Here is an 18544-nt window from a genome sequence, read left to right on the forward strand (position 1 = left end):
GGGGAGGAGTCCGTGACGTCACCGGATCTCCAACAGAACTCCCTGAAGACCCGAAAGCCGGCGGAAAGGCGAGTACCGATCAAAAGAATTTTGATCGATCAAAAAAAATTAACGATTAATCTTTCATTTTCCCAGCCCTAAAAAAAAAAAAAAAAAAAAAAAGCTAACAGGTATGTATGTTTTCTTTGAAAGAAGAGGCTTTCAAGGACCCTACCTGCTAGCAAATTTTTTGTTGTTCTGAGATTCTCTGTCCCAGTGAAAGTAAGAAATGAACAAGGACGATGATTGGTGGACCCAAGATTGCATGTGGCCATGAGATACAAAGTACAAGTAACTTCGATACTCCCAATTCCCCCACAGAGGTAGGAGGAGAAAGGAAGTCAAATTTGCTACAACACTGGGAATATTAATGTTGCAATGTTTGTCCATCTAATCGATACAGGCTACCTAGGGATAGCAAACATCCCCACTGCAGATGGTTTTAGCATCACCATCTCAGATTCCGGGCATACTGTTAAGAAGAAATACATGTTAATTTATGAATACGGCTTTTAAAGTGCATTCCTTTTACATTTTACATGCTTTCTGAAGGCATTGCTGAAGGTGAAAGGCATTTGCATGCAACTGCATACATTAAAGCACATGCAAAATTCATGTATCCCGCATTTTATATACGGCACTATTACTGCCTATGGAAAATTTGCTTCCTGGAAACTGCAGCACAAATGCTGCACCGAAAGTTGTTGTTCATATATAGCATGCTAAGCAGAAAATTCCCTTGACAATAATGGGGCAGTGCTCTGCATGTGCGTTACATTTTGTTTAACAGAGAAACACAAATTCTGTCATTGCTGGCTGCCTTTTCGAAAATGCTATTTGCCTGGCTATTATGCTACACTACTGGGTTCAGTGCTTTCTGTGTTACAGAAGCTGAACTTGTATGTAAATGAAAGTCACAGAAAACACTTAATCTGCATGCATGTTCTGAAATAGTGACTTAAGCCCTTGTGCTTTGTCCGATCGGAATTCTCTACAAACGTTCGGACAAAGTCTGATCGGATCATGTTGTCGGAAAATTTTATAGCCCAGCTCTAAAACTTTGTCGGTCGGATATTCCGACGGAAACAGTCCGATGGAGCCCACACATGGTCGGATTATCCGACAACGCGGTCCAATCGGACATCTTCCGTCGGAATGTCCGACCGTGTATACAAGGGCTTAAAAGTAGCGTTGCACCGGTGCAGTTTAATTCAGCGGCGTTGCACCGGTGCAGTTTAATTCAGTGGTTCAGGTGCGATCCTAGTGCCAATTGTTAGTGTATGACTGAATCACACCTGAACTGGGCTGAAAAATCATACCTGACTCTTTTAAAATCACACTGTAGTTGGCCCGCATATATCTGAACCAGTTCCATAGAAAAGGATTTTAGTTCACGTGTCATGCGACTTGGATGGGGTTCAAAATGCATCCAATTTGCATATATGTGAACCAGGTCTTATGGAGAGAGATGCAGGTGGACGTCACACGAGGTCGTGGCAGTGTGAGATGTGGCACCTGGACCACAGAAGCTCTGGCAAGTGCTCTACCGCTATACCACCATGTCATTAAAAATAGGTATCAGTGAATACTTGAAGAAAAGTATCAGTACTTGTACTCGGCCTTAAAAAAAACTGATATCGGACATGCCTACTTAAAAGCATTGAAGTTTTTAGTGCCCCTCACACTAGTGGTCGATTTGGAAGTGACCATTTACTTTGATTGTCAGGGTAGAGGTGCTACTTTCCATTGGTGTCACTGGTGTGCATTACTGTATTCAGGAGATTAATCCTCCACTGTCCTTTCTTCAAGGAAACCCAAACAACCTGTGGAGGTACCCTGAGGTTCTACAGAACCCCGTTTGAGAAAAGCTGTTCTAGGTGGCAGGGTATAGTCATGCCCTAACTGGAAAGACTGTAAATGTGCAAGGATAGTAGATATCACAGTCCAAAATAAAATTCTTCCCCATTTCTCTATTGCCAAGCAAATCCAAAAGATGGTATCATGTAGGGCCTACTGAAGGTACCAAAAGCCACATATGAGACCTCCAAAATGCAAAGGGTTGCCAAGCATTGTACTAGCTGAATGTGGACAGTTCTTCTCTCAAACCCTTGCAAATCAATATTGCTGAATGCTGACCTATCGATTTTCAGCTTGCCCTTCTGCCTCACGTTTTAGTCAGAAAGGCAGAATAATATTCACTTATGTTTCTGAGAAACACTTAACAGAAGTCAGTTTAGATGTTTGACAAGGTTTTCTGGAAAACATGTTGTGGGGGTGAACAGTTCTTCACACTACTCAAAGATGCAGTGTTTTTCACATTTTCCAGCATTGCCAACACCCTCGTCATGGTTATTTTCATCCCTCTGTCCAGCAGTCTTTAGGAGCCTAATGAATGCTACATTTATTTGGCTTCTGAAGATGGCTTACACCCACACATGGGGAGGAAAAAACAGCAAAGACTGACCATAATGCTCGGAGAATTACTAAAGAATATAACAAAATGAATAGTTAAAAGGAAACTGCAATGGTTTCTGTCAACTTATTTACTTTTTTCAATGCTTATCCTACAAAAAAAACAACAACATTCTGTCACTTTTTTCATTACTTTTCAGAAATAATTTTATGGATGGTTCTTTAAGCAACTGTCTTCACTTTGCATACTGACTTTTTAATAAGACACCACATGAGTAGCTTCACTTGTGGATTGCTTTTTCTTTTTTTTCCTAAAGATGATTTTTTAATAAAATAAAATAAAAAAACGATCAGCCATGTTTTGAGGGAAGCGGCTGGTGGCATGTCCTGTGCATCAGCCTTTCTTGTGTGCAGAATTTGCCAGGCTAGATCAGCCTTTCTCAACCTTTTCAACACAGGGGAACCCTTAAAATAATTCTCTGGTCTTCGGGAACCCCTGCTAAAAATTAGAAATCTACAACTCATGATACATTAGCCCTTGTACACACGGTCGGATATTCCGACGGAAAATGTTGTCAGATAATCCGACAGTGTGTGGGCTCCATTGGACTGTTTCCGTCGGAATATCCGTCGGACAAAGTTTGAGAGCTTGGCTATAAAATTTTCTGACAACATGATCCGATCGGACTTTGTCCGATTGTGTGTAGAGAATTCCGATCAGACAAAGTGCCACGCATGCTCAGATCAAATTATGAGACCAAAGCTATTGGCTACTAGCCTGAACGTAGTCCCATCCTAACGAATGATCGTCATCATGTTCTGAACGATCGGATTTTCCCACAACTTTGTCCTACCGTGTGTATGCAACACTAGTATCGGACAAAATCCGTCGGAAAAAATCTGACGGATTTTGTTGTCGGAATGTCCGACCGTGTGTACAAGGGCTTAGTGTGATGGTCAGTGGGAAGAATGGTCCTTACACTTGTGGTCATTGGGAAGAATGACCTCTTTACAGATAGCTAAAAAGATCAATGGTGTGAGTGGGAGCTTATCTCAGAGGCAGATATTGCCCAATGCTGAAGGAACCCCTAGCAAATTCTGGAGGAACCCTAGTTGAGAATCACTGGGCTAGATGTTCTTCCATGCCCATAACAGAGATTTCTGTTGACTACCTTTATTTAAAACTGAGTGTTTATTGTACAAAGATACTTTATACATCTATGTAGCAACTCTTATTTCTATTTGTCAAAACTAATAAAAATGTACTTAAAGTGGTGTTGCCACCAAAAAAAAAAAAAAAAAATAATTGGAAAAAAAAATTTTTTTACTCACCTCTAAACACCTGTTGCTAGGAGGTCCCTTGGAGTCTGCCTTCTTCCTTGCCCGGGCTGGTGACATCACGTCTCCTCATGCTGCACAGTCACCTGGGACCTGTCACGTGTCCCAGGTAACTGTACGGCATATCACATGCGCAGTGGGTGCCCACAGTACGAATGACGGCGCCGCAAGCGGAGCGGGGAACGGGGGGGGCTTCGTTCCCCCACATCGCTGGACCCTGGGATAGGTAAGTGTCCGATTATTAAAAGTCAGCAGCCGCTGACTTTTTTTTTTTTTTTTTTAGGGGGTACCCCACTTTAAATTATGAATTGTTACTATTAGGCCGGGTTCACACTGCTGCGGGGGGAGATCCGGATGTGATTCGCACCGTAAATCACATCCGATCTCCGTAGCGATGCGAGTTCAGCCATACAGATAGTATGGCTGAATTCGCATCGCTCCCGCAGCAAACTCGCACGGGACCCTTTTTTTGGTCCGCAACAGAATCGGATCGCATGGGGGTTCACACCATGCGATCCGATTCCTGTGCGAGTCGGCAGATCGCACTGCGATATGCGGACGGATCTGGGGGTGTCATTAACATATCATTGACACTCCCAGCCGTCCGCATAGGGCAGTGTGAACTGCCGGCGGGAGTAATGCGATGCGGGAAAACGCCGCGGATTTGCGGCGTTCCCGCATCGCAGCGGTGTGAACCCGGCCTTAATTAGGTATACCAGATGATGGATTGGGAACCGGAAGAGCAAAATAAAGTCCATGGGCCCTATAGCTTGTCCAATTTCTGAGGTTTGTTCCTCGGTTCATAGATTAATTTGTATTTAGGTAGGGTTATATTTATCACGCTCTTTCATTCTGATAAAGACAGAGAGGACGGTTGTTTCCAGGTAAGGAGTATGGTCTTCCTAGCATAGAAATAAAATATATGCCAGAGTTTTGGAATATTATCTATGGATCTGAAGATCCTCATAAAAACGTATAACAAGCAGTTTTTCTGATTGCAAAGCTGTTGCGGAACTACACATCCCATGAGGCATTGTAAAACTGACATTCACAGACATGACTAGGCATGATGGGAATTGTAGTTCCTGAACAACTGGAGGGCCATAATTTGAAGACCCCTGGGTTAGACATACCTAGGTTATTGGGACACGTTAGGTCTTCTGGTGAAGGCCAGAAATGTCAGTCCAGGACTATCGACCAAGTTACAGAGGCTCCTATCTACTGTACTCTTCCCTTAAAGTGTCACTAACTCTAAGTTCACACTGCTGCGATCAGACTTTGATCTGTCTTTCATTGTGATTATGTAGTGCTATTTGGATGAGGTTTACATATTTCTAGGGGAGAAAAAATCACATAGGAATTGCACCAAAGTAGAACAGGAACCTTTTCTAAAAATTCCATTGTCTTGTGATGCTGTTCGAATCAAGCTGCATCTGAAATCACACACTAGTGTAAGCCAAGCTCAAAAGCAAACTTTTTTTCTATTTTAGATATAGTAAGGGAGAGTGATAACCTCTGTCAGATTTTTTTATTTCCCCATCTGTGTCCAATTGGGGAGATTTTCCTTCACTTCTTATCCCATAGCCAAAATAGGAAGTGAGAGGAAATCCTTCCAAAGTAAGGGAATCCCAGTGTGTCACTGGGGGTCACCAGAACTAGTGTCTATATTGGAAGATTTCCCCTCTACTCTTGTTTCCGTGTCACCCCAAAATGTAGGATTTTTTTTTACTTTCACTTTCAATAATAACGGTAAACAGGAAAAATACAGAGGGTGAAACCCCCTAATACAGGCGGTAATAGAAACTGACAGGTGATTTTATCCCTCTCCACCCTATCCAAAAGTAAAGAAAAGTTCACCTTTAGTGAAACTTTAAAATCTAGGTTCAGAGGTCTTTCTGCGAGTCTTGACAGGATATGCCCAAGACAGCTCCAAGAGGAAATCTTTATAGATGTTATCTGTATAAAATGTTGAAGGCAACTCCAGCCACTTTCAGTTGGAAGGAACAGTAGACCTTTATTGAGTGGCTTCAGGATAACTGAAATTCCCACTCTATCATGAACAGTAAAGTTGGCCATAGGCGATTGGAATTTGCCACTTCAGCAGAGACCGGGCAAGATTCTAACCATGTATGGGCAGGCTGTATTGATAAATCAACTTGGGTACAACCAATCTGTCGGATTTTACATGCATTTATCGCTATTGTAGCTGCTAGCAATAATCAGTGTTCTCCTGGCGGGGATGGCTTCCAGACGAGGGATTCCCTCATCAACACTGATTGGGTTGATGGGTGAATCAAACAGGAAAGAGAACTGCTCTGTCTATGGCCAAGCATACACATAGTCACCCAATATAGGTGATTTTTAGTGCTTCTATTCAACAATCTCCCATAAATAGGGAATCAAAGATTGTATGAGCTGACTACAAGAGACTGGTATTGGCATTGCTAGCGAATGGACACCTTGGACCTTTCTTATAGGCCTTATATGTCAATAGGCAGATCCTCCATGATACACTTAATATTGGATGTGTATGCCTGAAGTTAGAAAGTTCATGCAGGGGTCTGTTCAATGACAAAGAATACCAACCTAACACCAGAAATACCAGGTAAAACTGGATTTTGAATAACAGAAATGTTCCTGTTTATTTGACCAACGCAAGAGACCCGCTATGATTGTTTATGACTCATACATACAAAGAGTATCACCATGTAGATCTTTGTCATATTTGCCAAAAAGCCTGCCCAGTCAATGGCCATTGTTATATAATAGACAAGCTACCGGAATTGTAAACCACAATCTTTTTCCAAAAAAATAAAACACTAACTTCAACATATCACTAGCTTAAAAATGAAAACAACCCTTAGTACAAGTAAAAAAGAAAAAAAACACTCACATAAGATCTGGTCGGTGTTTATGTAGGATGGCACAAAAAGCCAGTCCATCCCGGAAGGATGTGGTCATGTTTGTGATACTGACATCCCGATATCCATCGCACTGTTGCTTGCACCACTGCTGGAGTGCCTTAATAGCAGCCATCTTAGACAAGACCACTGGGGAAGTAGAAAATAAACAAAATATAAGTCACTTTAAAACCAATTTTTAACTTCAACAACAAACATAAGCAAAAAAACTCAATATACTTCAATGTGTGATTTGAACATTTGCTGAGAAAGTGATCAATATACATTGAAAGATTTTATCAAACTTTGTAGCCCATTCCTACTCTTTTGTGCTCTGAAGTAGTAGTTGTTTTTTTAATTATGCCTTTTGTAGACTGAATCTGTATTGGAGGGTCTGGTTCACTATAAACCCCTGATGCAAAGTGTCTTTAAACCTTATGGAGAATCTCAGCAAAACTGAATTTCCCATTGCAGGGGATGCCTAAAATTTTACTTCCTAATGCAGAGTTCTAGGTAAATCAGCGAGCCAATCATACAAACAGGAAGTGACATTTCGGTGGGGGGGGGGGGGGCATATGAAACGCCTTCAGGTTGCCATATTGCATTGAATATTACAGAACATTACAGCAACTGCAGATTAAAAAGGAAATTATCTTAAATAAAATAAAAAATTACAATATGGGCTGTCTATAACTTGTATATGCTATTTTTATAATATGCTACATTTTTATCTATGAAAATGGAACTAACCTTTAACCATCTGCTTGCTTAGTGGGGGATCTCTCTGCTGATCCCCACTGAGTAGGTGGATATTCGCTATGCAGAGGGGACACGGACACAATCCCGCTCTCCTCTATGGGGCAATTGGATGGAAACGGACCACTTGTCTGTTTCTATCTGATGCCATCTGATCCAATCTGCCGGACAAATGGGACCACCGTCCATCTGTTTTTGGCAGACAGGATTGGATCAGATGGCGGAGGATGTCAGCGGACATGTGTTTGCTGACATCCGCCGCTCCACAGAAGAGACTAGGGCAGGGATATGCAATTAGCGGACCTCCAGCTGTTGCAGAACTACAAGTCCCATCATGCATAGCAAAACTGACAGCCACAAGCATGGCACCCAGAGGCATTATGGGACTTGTAGTTTTGCAACAACTGGAGGGCCACTAACTGCATATCCCTGGACTAGAGGGTCCGATCAAGTCCACCTGAAAAAACAGACAGCCCATGTGAAAAGGGACCTCTGTGATTTTATGTTTAACACTAGAAATTAGAAAACAAGGTAAAGAGCCTCAGATTTCTATCCAGGTCTCAATAAAGTGTATGCTAGGTGATATTGTCAATTGGAGAGTCCAGTTCACCATTCAGGCTTCCATTTGGGCTTCATTAGACAAATGATTTCATGTGAGCTCAATTCTCCCATCGACACAGTTGGGGTTGATGGAGGAATCCCTCCTGTGGAGCCATGGTGTTCTCCCCCACAGGGGAAGCCATCCCCACGGGGAGAATATAGTGATTACTAATAGCTGCTAGCAATAATCCCAGGTAAAACCTGGCTGGCTGGCTGGTTGTACCCAAGTCCCCAAGTTGAATGATCGATCAACGTGGGTACATTCAGCCTGTCCATGCATGGTTCAAATCTTGGCCGATTCCTGCTGAACTGGCCAAGATTCGAACCGTCTATGGCAAGCTTCATGCAGTTGAGAACAGAGATTATGTGATCACTTATATAAAAGAAAAAAATAATAATATATATATATATAAAAATGATATTGATACACAAATGTTTTGCCTTTCTTTTCAATTTTAAACTTAATGGGTCGTTTTAAAAAGGCGAGGGTTCACATATGCATTAATGTAGGGAAAAGGATCCGCCACACATCACAAAAATCATGAACATTCATGTTTATTGTAGAAAGCGTCCACAGGCATTGCAATGACAGTTGCCGCTCCTAGGAACTAGAAATCTACAACTCATGATACTTAAGTGTGATGGTCAGTGGGAAGAATGCTCCTTACACTTGTGGTCATTGGGAAGAATTACCTCCTTACAGATAGCTAAAAAGTTCAATGGTGTCAGTGGGAACTTATCTGAGAGGCAGAAATTGCCCAATGCTGAAGGAACCCCTAGCAACCTTAAGAGTCACTGCTCTACACTGTGATAGGTTGTAACAGTGGTCACATGATTGGGAGGCTGGACACCGAAAGCGGACTATGACAGCTCAGTTATGTGTTCTTAGCACAAAAACCTTGCCCGGCCATGGACATATCGGTACAGCGTGTGGCTGTTAAAGCCCACCATCTTATGCTGAACATATGGACAGAAAGAGGTTAATGAACTGCCCCCAGACTAAATGAGCAATTAACCCCTGCTGTGCAGGGGACCCCACTGAAAGGGTAGATATTTTTTTTTTTCATTTTTGTGGAGTAAAGCGGGCAATAGATGGATGCAAGAACCAACCAAATTCTGATCCACGTGTGGCTGTCCCACAAGCTGGAAAACCTTAGTCGAGCTGCTGATCTATTCTGACAGTGGAGAGAATGACTCGGTGGTGGTGGAGGGGGGTTCTTCTAGCCTCCTAATTTGTGTGGATGGAGGAATCCGTTTTCAGCCCATTAGGCTTTGACTGCTGGACTTTAGATAAGGATCCAGATACCAGACAGCTTATGTTCCCCCTGCAAAGACACCCCGTTCCCTGCCTATCATTGAATTCCAGCAGGAACAAAAGGGAAAGAATCCATTGTGATGGTAAAAGTGAAGAATGAAGATGAAGCAGATTGTGCAGATCAGAGACATTGTATCTTCTGGAAGACTGACAAGGATCTAAATCCCAAGCTCAGGAAGTGTTCTAGAAGTTGTCCGGGTGCCTTGAGCAAAACACACATCATAACAGGATGGGAAGACAATCGGCAATATAAAGTGTCCGACACAAATACAGCTCCTTCACTTTCAGTGTCCTCAGCTAGTTGTGTATACGGGGGTATGAACATCCTGGTATTCTGCACCTGGGGGGCTGCAGGTGGGGTATACGGCCGCCTATAGAGGTGAATGGCTATACACGGCTGTACATGGGGAAAAACACGGATGTCTTCATGGAAATACATCATACACGCATGCAAGAAAGCGCCATCGTTTACCCAAGCATGGCAGCATACAGCCATTTATGTCTATGGGTGGATCGCTGTTCAGAGGGGTTTTAACAGGCGGGGAGATGACGTTATGTCACCTCCACACTGCCTGTAAACCCCTAAAAAACCATCACATGCAGTACTGCCTACCCAGGATGGCAGGAGATAATCTTTGTGGCATTGCGGCCTTGGCATGTATATACCCCTATCTACTGCCTTTGCATCTTAAAGCGGAACTTCAGTCATCTTTTCAACTTTCCATCTATTAAAGTGGTTGTAAACCCTGTTACACCACTTTTACCTACAGCTAAGCCTATAATAAGTCTTACCTGTAGGTACCGTGAAGATTTCCTAGACCTGCACCGTTTAGGATATATTCATTGTATACGCTTGAGCTGACATCACCTGCGCATGCACACTGAAGGAACGTGGCAGCCCGCTCGTGTCGTCTCTTCAGGGCCTGTGCCATGAACGGTGGCTCCCACGTGGGAATGATGTCATTGCGGCTCTGGCCAATCACAGCGCCGGAAGCCCGCAAATGCGGAAATAACTCCCGGAGACGTGTCGCTGGTCACAGCAGTAGGCGGGGACCACTGCAACAGCGTCGATCTAAGGTGTTTTATAATGAGCTAGTATGCGATGCATACTAGCTCATTATGCCTTTGTCTTGCAGGTTTTTTTGTTTTTTGGGTTTTTTGAGTTTATAACCACTTTAAATTCATTGTTTTAACTTTGGATAGTAAAACATTTTTCTTTCCTGCCAGTAAATACCTTATACAAACCACTTCCTTTTTTGCATATGGTATTTAGCCTAGGCTTATGACATCATGCTCAGCTCTCTCTCTCACTCACTCTTGTGAGAGTTTGCCAGGAAGGGAGGGGGGATGAGTCATAAGAGGGCCAATGAGAGCTGCAGGGCTGCAGAGCTGGAGTTGTGCCTCTGTGTAAATCCAGGAAGTGAACAGGCAGCAGCCTCAGCTGCCCACAGTTAAAACGGCTGCAGCCAAACTCAGTGGAGGGAGATTTCTGTAGCATATTTGGCGAGTACAGAATCACAGTATATGTATATGAAAAGTGGTTGGAGGGAAGCTTCAGAATGGCAAAGATGTTTTTATTACAAATGATGTGTGCAGACTGCAGCTGCTCTTTAAGGGGCTAGCAGTTGGGGGGGGGGGGGGGGGGGGTGTAGTAAAAATGCAGCCCAGCCATGTGTTTTTACCACCCCACAGCCACAAGTGTAAATAAGGACTTAGGGCAGGGATATGCAATTAGCGGACCTCTAGCTGTTGCAGAACTACAAGTCCCATGAGGCATAGCAAGACTCTGACAGCCACAAGCATGACACCCAGACCCAGAGGCATGATGGGACTTGTAGTTTTGCAACAGCTGGAGGTCCGCTAATTGCATATCCCTGCCCTGGGGTTTGGATACCGTTTGCTTTAGGCCCCTTTCACACTGACGGACTGATAGGTTTTTCAGGCGGACCCGATCGGACCAGACATTACTCTCTACGGAGCGGTGGATGTCAATAGACACCCGCTAACATCCAATCCGGTCCGCTAAAAACAGATGGATGGGGATCTGTTCCCCATCCATCTGGTGGATCATATGACAGTCAGATGGAAATTCTATACAGAGTCACCCAAGTGACAGCTCTGAGGGGGTCGGGTCTGTGACATCACATCCAAGATGATGACCCCCAGCACAGATCTCTGGGCTTTTGGATGTCTACACAAGGGAGGATTTTATAGGTAAATAACATGAATAGAATCAATTAAATGCACAGTGATGGTGAACCTTGGCATCCCAGATGATTTGGAACTACATTTCCCATGATGCTCACCTACACTGCAGAGTACTGGAGCATCATGGGAAATGTAGTTCCAAAACATCTGGGTGCCAAGGTTCGCCATCACTGACATAGAATTTTATATGGAAAGATTGTGGTTAAAATGAATGGTGACAAGGTCTCTTTAAAGTCTATCTAAAGCCAAAGATTGCTTGGTCTTGGCTACCCTGACAATTTTAATCTCAAGCTACTAAGCAATTTAAATTCTTGTCAATTGCTTTGTTCACAGCAATAGAGTGCAAACAATTAAACACGTCACAAAAGAGGCGATTATCAACCATTGTTCAACAGCATGAGATTACATTCAGATGTGTAGCTGAGCTCAGGATGAACATTTAGGCCCGGATCACACCTATGCAGGTTGCAGTTTACATATTCTGGGTGCATTTTGCATTTTTCAATACATGTTTTTGATCCATTGAAGTCTATGGAACCAAAATCGTCGCTCTTTTTTTTGTATAGAACGCAAAATCTAAAAACTGCAGAGGTGATCAAATACCACCAAAAGAAAGCTCTATTTGTGGGGGAAAAAAGGACGCCAATTTTGTTTAGGTACAACGTCACATGACGGCGCAATTGTCAGTTAAAGTGACGCAGTGCCGTATCGCAAAAAGTGTTCTGTCAGGAAGGGGGTAAATTCTCCCAGGACTGAAGTGGTTAAATTATAACTAAACTTTTTTTTAGTTTTGGACAAAGTGGAGAGAGATTATAACACCTTCTAGGATTTTTTTTTTGCAGTCTGTGCCCTTTTTAGGGAGATCCACCTTCTTTATTTGTTCTGTTTACCATTATGATTAAAAGTGAAAGTAAAAGCAGATCCCAGATTTTGGATTGTTCCCAGAAAAGTAATAAAAGGGGAAATCTTCCAATGGGGACACTAGTTCTAGCATCCTGGGGGCCCCAAAGGATTCTCTTAGTTTGCAGAGATTTCTTCTCACTTCCTGTTTTTACAATGGGACAGGAAGTGAAGGGAAATCTCCCCAAATGGGACAAAGATGGTAAAAATAAACCTTGCAGGGGTTATAACCTCCCCTCGCTCTATCCGAAAGAGAGAGAAAAAGAAACCTTTGCCTTAAAGCGGTTCTTCACCCTAAAGGGGAAGTTCCGCTATTCTGATCCCTCCCCCCCTCCGGTGCCACAATCGGCACCTTTCAGGGGGGAGGGGGGTGCAGTTACCTGGATAATCCAGGTAACTGCACACACTTCCGGCCAGACCGCCGCAGAACCCCCGCAGGCGCCCCGCCCCCCGTTGTGTTCTGGGAAACACACAGTTCCCAGAGACACAGCGGGGGACCATAAGAGACGCGCAGCGCGACTCGCGCATGCGCAGTAGGGAACCGGGCAGTGAAGCCGTCGTGCTTCACTTCCCGATTCCCTGACAGAGGATGGCGGCGGTGGCAGCAGCGAGACAAGCGATCGCTCGTCATCTGCCGCCGACATCGCTGGAACCTGGGACAGGTAAGTGTGATTTTATTAAAAGTCAGCAGCTGCAATATTAGTAGCTGCTGGCTTTTAATATTTTTTTTTTTAGGTGCAGCTCCTCTTTAAGTTCTACTTATACTGATAACAGTCAGCACTAGCAGAGAGCACAAGTTGTTAGCCAACAGGATTTCTGGCGGGATCATCAGGGACTTTTGCATTTACTGAACAGATATAACAAAAGTGTTCAATGGTTTATTTAAAGTGGAAGAAAACTCAAATGATATCTATTCTTAAAAAATGTTCACTCCACTCCACATTAGATTTTCTGCAGATTTTTGTCTTCAGATTTCCCAAAATCATGTAGTGCAAGGGCCTGCCGGATTGCATACAAACTGAAACTCTTAAAGTTTGACCTCATATTATATGATTTTGGTAAATCTGAAGACAAAAATCTGAGGAAAATCTAATAGTGTGTATGGGGCTTAAGAGAGCACATTGTTGGCGTTCCCTCCTCTCCCCTGCAGCAGCCACTCACTGACACAGGGAAAGCTGTGTGATCATGTGACCAGCCTAAGCAGATTAAAATAGGTAAGTATACAGATCTATTATATACAGGTTAGGCAGGATAGATAAGGAGGGAGGGGAGAGAACAATTTAAGAATAGATATTGTTAGTAGTTTTTCTTCTATTATGACAGACCGAAAGGGAGAAAATAAGGAACGTTTGATGTTAAAGTTTACATACCGCAAATAAAAAGTGCAAGTGCTGGATAACATTAAGCGTAGGTACACAATGATCTGATTATTAAGGCTGCATTTACATTAATAGTCTTCAGATAATCAAATGATTGTGTACCTAATGCTGACCATACATTATACAATTTCCTTGTTCAATTTCCTTTAGATTTACCTTCACCTATGTCATGCAAGGGCCTGCCTGATGACATACAGATTGTAAGTGTTTAGGTTTGACCTTCTATTATATGGTTTTGGTAAATCTAAAAGGAAATTGTATAATGTATGGCCAGCATTAGCGTTTCACGAACGCACACAAAATCACGCCACACACATGCACGGATTTGCACCGCATGCATAGCAAAGCCCGTTCATTTCAAAGTGCAACAAATACAGCAGAGAAACTCATGCGCCTTTTTAACCACTTCCGGGCCGCCCGCCGTCATTATACGTCTGTACTTTGATGTTGAATATCGTCGTTATGGCAGCAGATCGCTGCCAATACCCCGGTATTTATAAAAATGACGGGTGGTCCACTGAATACAGCAGAGAAACTCATGCGCCTTTTTAACCACTTTCGGGCCGCCTGCCGTCGTTATACGCCGGCACTTTGATGTAGAATATTGGGTAAAAGTGGTCTCTGTGGCGGATTTGCCGCAAGATCACTATTAAACGGCGGACGGTGAGGTGCCCACCCCCCTCCCACCGCATCCTGGTCATATCCGCCATTTACTGGAATCCGTCAGTAACGGTGGAGACGATCCGGCCCTTTCCCCTCAGAGGCAGGAAGTCGAGTGAGGGAAGTATGGCCCCCCGCTTGGCTCAGTACCATTGGATGATGGAAGCAACGTCAAACTTCACTTCCGCCCAATGGTTTTAAAGGGGACATTTTTTTTTTTTTAATCAAAAAAAAAAAAAAGACATTTTTTTATTTTTATTTGTTTATTGCATTTTAGTGTAATTATGCGACCTGAGGTCCTGTCATGCTTTTTTTCTATTACAAGGGGTGTTTACATTCCTTGTAATAGGATTAAAAGTGAACCAACATTTTTTTTTTTAAAGGGACAGCGTAAAAAAAAAAAAGTAAAATAAATAATAAAAAAAGTCCCTTTGTGCTCGTGTGCAGAAGCGAACGCGTACGTAAGTCACGCCCGCATATGTAAACGGTGTTCAAACCACACATGTGAGGTATTGCCGCGATCGTTAGAGCGAGAGCAATAATTCTATCAAAATGTAACTCAAAACTGGTAACCTTTAGAACATTTTTAAACTTCGCCTATGGAGATTTTTACGTGTCATGGTTTGTCGCTATTCCACAAGCGGGGGCCATTTTGAAGCATTAAATGTTGAGCATCAATTTACTCAGCGTAACATTATCTTTCTCAATATAAAAAAAAAAAATTGGACTAAGTTTACAGTTTTCTTATTTTTTTAAATTGAAAAAGTGTATTTTTTCCCCAAAAGATTGTGTTTGTAAGACCACTGTGCAAATACGATGGGACTTAAAGTATTGCAACAACCGCCATTTTATTCTCTAAGGTGTCTGAAAAAGAATATATAATGTTTGGGGGCTCCAAGTCATTTTATAGCAAAAAAAAAAAAAACTGTTTTTTAATTGTAGACACCAAGTGTAAAAAAATAGGCCCAGTCCATAAGTGGTTAATCTTTGCGCTCTTTTTAAGCGCGTGTTTTACCGCCACGTTAATGCATGGGAATGCAATCACTTTCAAAATCCATTTCAGGATGGAGCTCCAAACGCTAAAATGTGAATGAAATCTAAAGTGGAACTTTAATCTGCAAATAAAAAACTTTGTTACCAGGCAGGCTTTGTAATACAGAAGAGACATGCTGAGTCTAAGCCCTTCCTGCCTACACAGCTCAGTGTATCATTTTGCCAAATGCTAAGATAAACGAACCACCCATCGCATGCACAGGAGTGGCATATCCCCCGTCCGACCAATCAAAATGATGATCAGAACCTGGGAGGAGCCAGGGGAGAAGAGATCAGGGGCCGGCGAGGAGGTGAGTAGAGTTCCACTTTAAGGTGAATAGATTGGTGTGTGAAATGATCATAGAATCCCCCATGTGTCCATATAAGGGCGATGACATCACCAGCATCCCACCCCTTTGTTTACATGTAAGCTGATTGGCGACCAGGTTTGATGTCCAAATAAAGAGTTCAGGAGGACATCCAATCACATCTCTAGGGATCACTCTGTCAGCTAATCGCATGGCGGGGAAACCCACAAAACACCTCCGGCATTATGAACTCTTAAAGGGCCGGCTCCTGTTGACTGGAAATAGGCAAGCAATTTTTGGAAAGATATTCTAGTAAAGATCCATCGGAATTCTAGGAAATGGAGGTCATACATGCTTTCATTTTATTATCTCATCGTGTATATATTCGTGTATAATATAATAATAATCTCATCAATCTCCAATTAGATCAAAATGATTGAGTTGGCAGATAATCGATCAGCCATACCTTCTCTTCTGATCAACTTAGACTTAGATTCGATCAAACTAAGCCGATCAGCAAAGGCAGAAAATGTACCGTTTTTTCTTTATCGATTGGCAAAACTGACGATTTGGTGATAAATTCAGTTGTAGTTTGATCAATCGGATTATGAGTTTGCATACAGATGTGATCAATAATTTACAATTATATCTACCAATCAAAATGTGCGTGGTGTGGCATATCAATCGATTGGGTTGTCCGCTAAAGGTAAGTTATTTCTATCAGGAGAGATCGATCAATAAATAAATTGACCATTTATTGAAGCATGTATGGCCGCCATTATTCTGCCTATCTCTCCCCTGACATAACACATAACGGTGGCCATAAACATTACAATCTGGTTGTACAATCTCATTCACTGAAATTATCTAATAGGAGGACAAACCTAAACCATCCAATAATTTTCTATACAGAGCCCTGATATGACACAGATCGAATGCTGGCCATACACACTTCAATCTCCATTTCTGATCCATCTCCTCTGATAGGAATAATCGATCTGTAGTGGACAACCCATTCAATCGATATGCCACACACGGGGGGGGGGGATGAATTGATAGCTGAGATATAATTGTAACTTATTTATCACATCTCTGTTTCCCCCAGGTCACACGATAATCTGATCCTTAGGAATACGATTGAGGTGTGTGTGGTGACCATAAAGGAGATCGCACAATCAGATTGTATGGTCAGCTGTAGACATGTGTGTATAATAGAGGGATCGTCGTCCTGTGTGTTGTCCTCAGTACAAGAGATCCGATCTCAGCACAGAACCGACCGATCCGCACAGATCTGATGGTCACACACAGTGCTCCCCCCTCCTCCCATGATATCACAGCTCCAGGGATTGCACCTTACCTGATCGCTCAGTGGAGTCTCTCCCCCATACACGGACAGCACAGACACGTACACACCGATCTCCGCACCGACAACTGTTGCTCCCTGAGCTCTGTACACTGATCACTGCAGAGCCGGGGGAGAGGGCGGGACTGCTGGAGGAGGAGGCGGGACCGGCTGTCAATCTCGGTGTGTGGGCGGGGCCAGCAGTCAGCGTGCCGCTTGTTGTGTGTCTGGAGGAGTGATAGCGGTGTACACCGGAGGGGGGCGCTGTGCCAGTGCTGGGACAAGGTTATCTAGAGCCCAGGGTGTGCATGTCATACTGCACCCCCCACCCCAAGATCTATAAGCATCAAGTGTCAACAAAAATCCCCCCACAAGAAACACTGAGCACTAATCTGCATGCATGATCTAAGCTTAAATCCCCCTCCTCCCAATACAAATCTGCCCTCATGCTGAAATCCCCCTTCTCTGCATAAATGTTTACTACCCCATCAAATCCTCCCAGCTAAAATGCCCCTCCCCAAAAAAATAAAACACATTTACTCTTCCTAATGCCCCATACACACAGTCAGAAATTTCCGATGGAAAAAGTCCGATCGGATTATGTTGTCGGAAAATCTGATTGTGTGTGGGCTCTAGCGGACTTTTTCTGTCGGATTTTCCGACGCACAAAGTTTGAGAGCGGGATCTAAAATTTTCCAACAACAAAATCTGATCGGATAAATTCCAATCGTGTGTAGACAATTCCGACGGACAAAGTGCCATGTATGCTCAGAATAAACTAAGAGACGAAAGCTATTGGCTACTGGCCCGTTTATAGTCCCGATGTACGTGTTTGACGTCACCTCGTTCAGAACGATCTGATTTTCCGACAACTTTGTGCGACCTATGCAACACAAGTTTTGGCCAAAATCCGTCAGAAAAAATCCAACGGATTTTGTGGTCGGAATGTCCGACCGTGTGTATGGGGCATTACACTACCCCCCCCCCCCCCCCCCCCTTCAATTCCCCATAGCTCCCAACTGTCCCTGATTCGGAGCAATGTCCATCTGTCCCTCATTCCTCCTCATTTGTCCCTCATTTTGGTCTGATCTATATAGATGTATATAAAATGCCCTTTTTATCTATCAAAAAGTGTTTTCCAGCACTAAACCTTTCATCTGATTTCTAAATTGCTACATTTGTAAATTCCAAAAGCCATTATAAAAAAATATTAGTGGTAAAAAAGTACTTATGGGTTTAACCAATCTTGTTTTTTTGTACAATTCTCCTTTAAGGGGGCGTGGCAAGGGGTGTGTCCTATGCCTGCATACTTTTGCTGATAGGTGTCCCTCATTCCCATCTCAAAAAGTTGGGAG

At 43.1% G+C, this 18544-nt stretch overlaps 1 protein-coding gene across 1 annotated transcript in view; it reads right to left on the reverse strand.

The window, feature by feature from the left end:
- MICALL2 (MICAL like 2) overlaps positions 1–17325 on the reverse strand; it is a 142723-nt gene extending 125398 nt beyond the window's left edge. The window contains exons 1-2 of the mRNA XM_077449119.1: positions 17205–17325; positions 6683–6839 (exon numbers count right to left, since the gene is read on the reverse strand). Of these exons, the coding sequence (XP_077305245.1) occupies positions 6683–6825 (143 nt within the window). The 5' untranslated portion in view covers positions 6826–6839; positions 17205–17325. The remainder of the gene's footprint in view (positions 1–6682; positions 6840–17204) is intronic.
- Positions 17326–18544: the final 1219 nt, after the last annotated feature.

This window comes from Lithobates pipiens, unplaced genomic scaffold (genome assembly GCF_037356315.1).
Source record: "Lithobates pipiens isolate NorthernLeopardFrog02 unplaced genomic scaffold, aLitPip1_a1.2 Scaffold_22, whole genome shotgun sequence".
NCBI classification, from domain to species: Eukaryota; Metazoa; Chordata; class Amphibia; order Anura; family Ranidae; genus Lithobates; species Lithobates pipiens.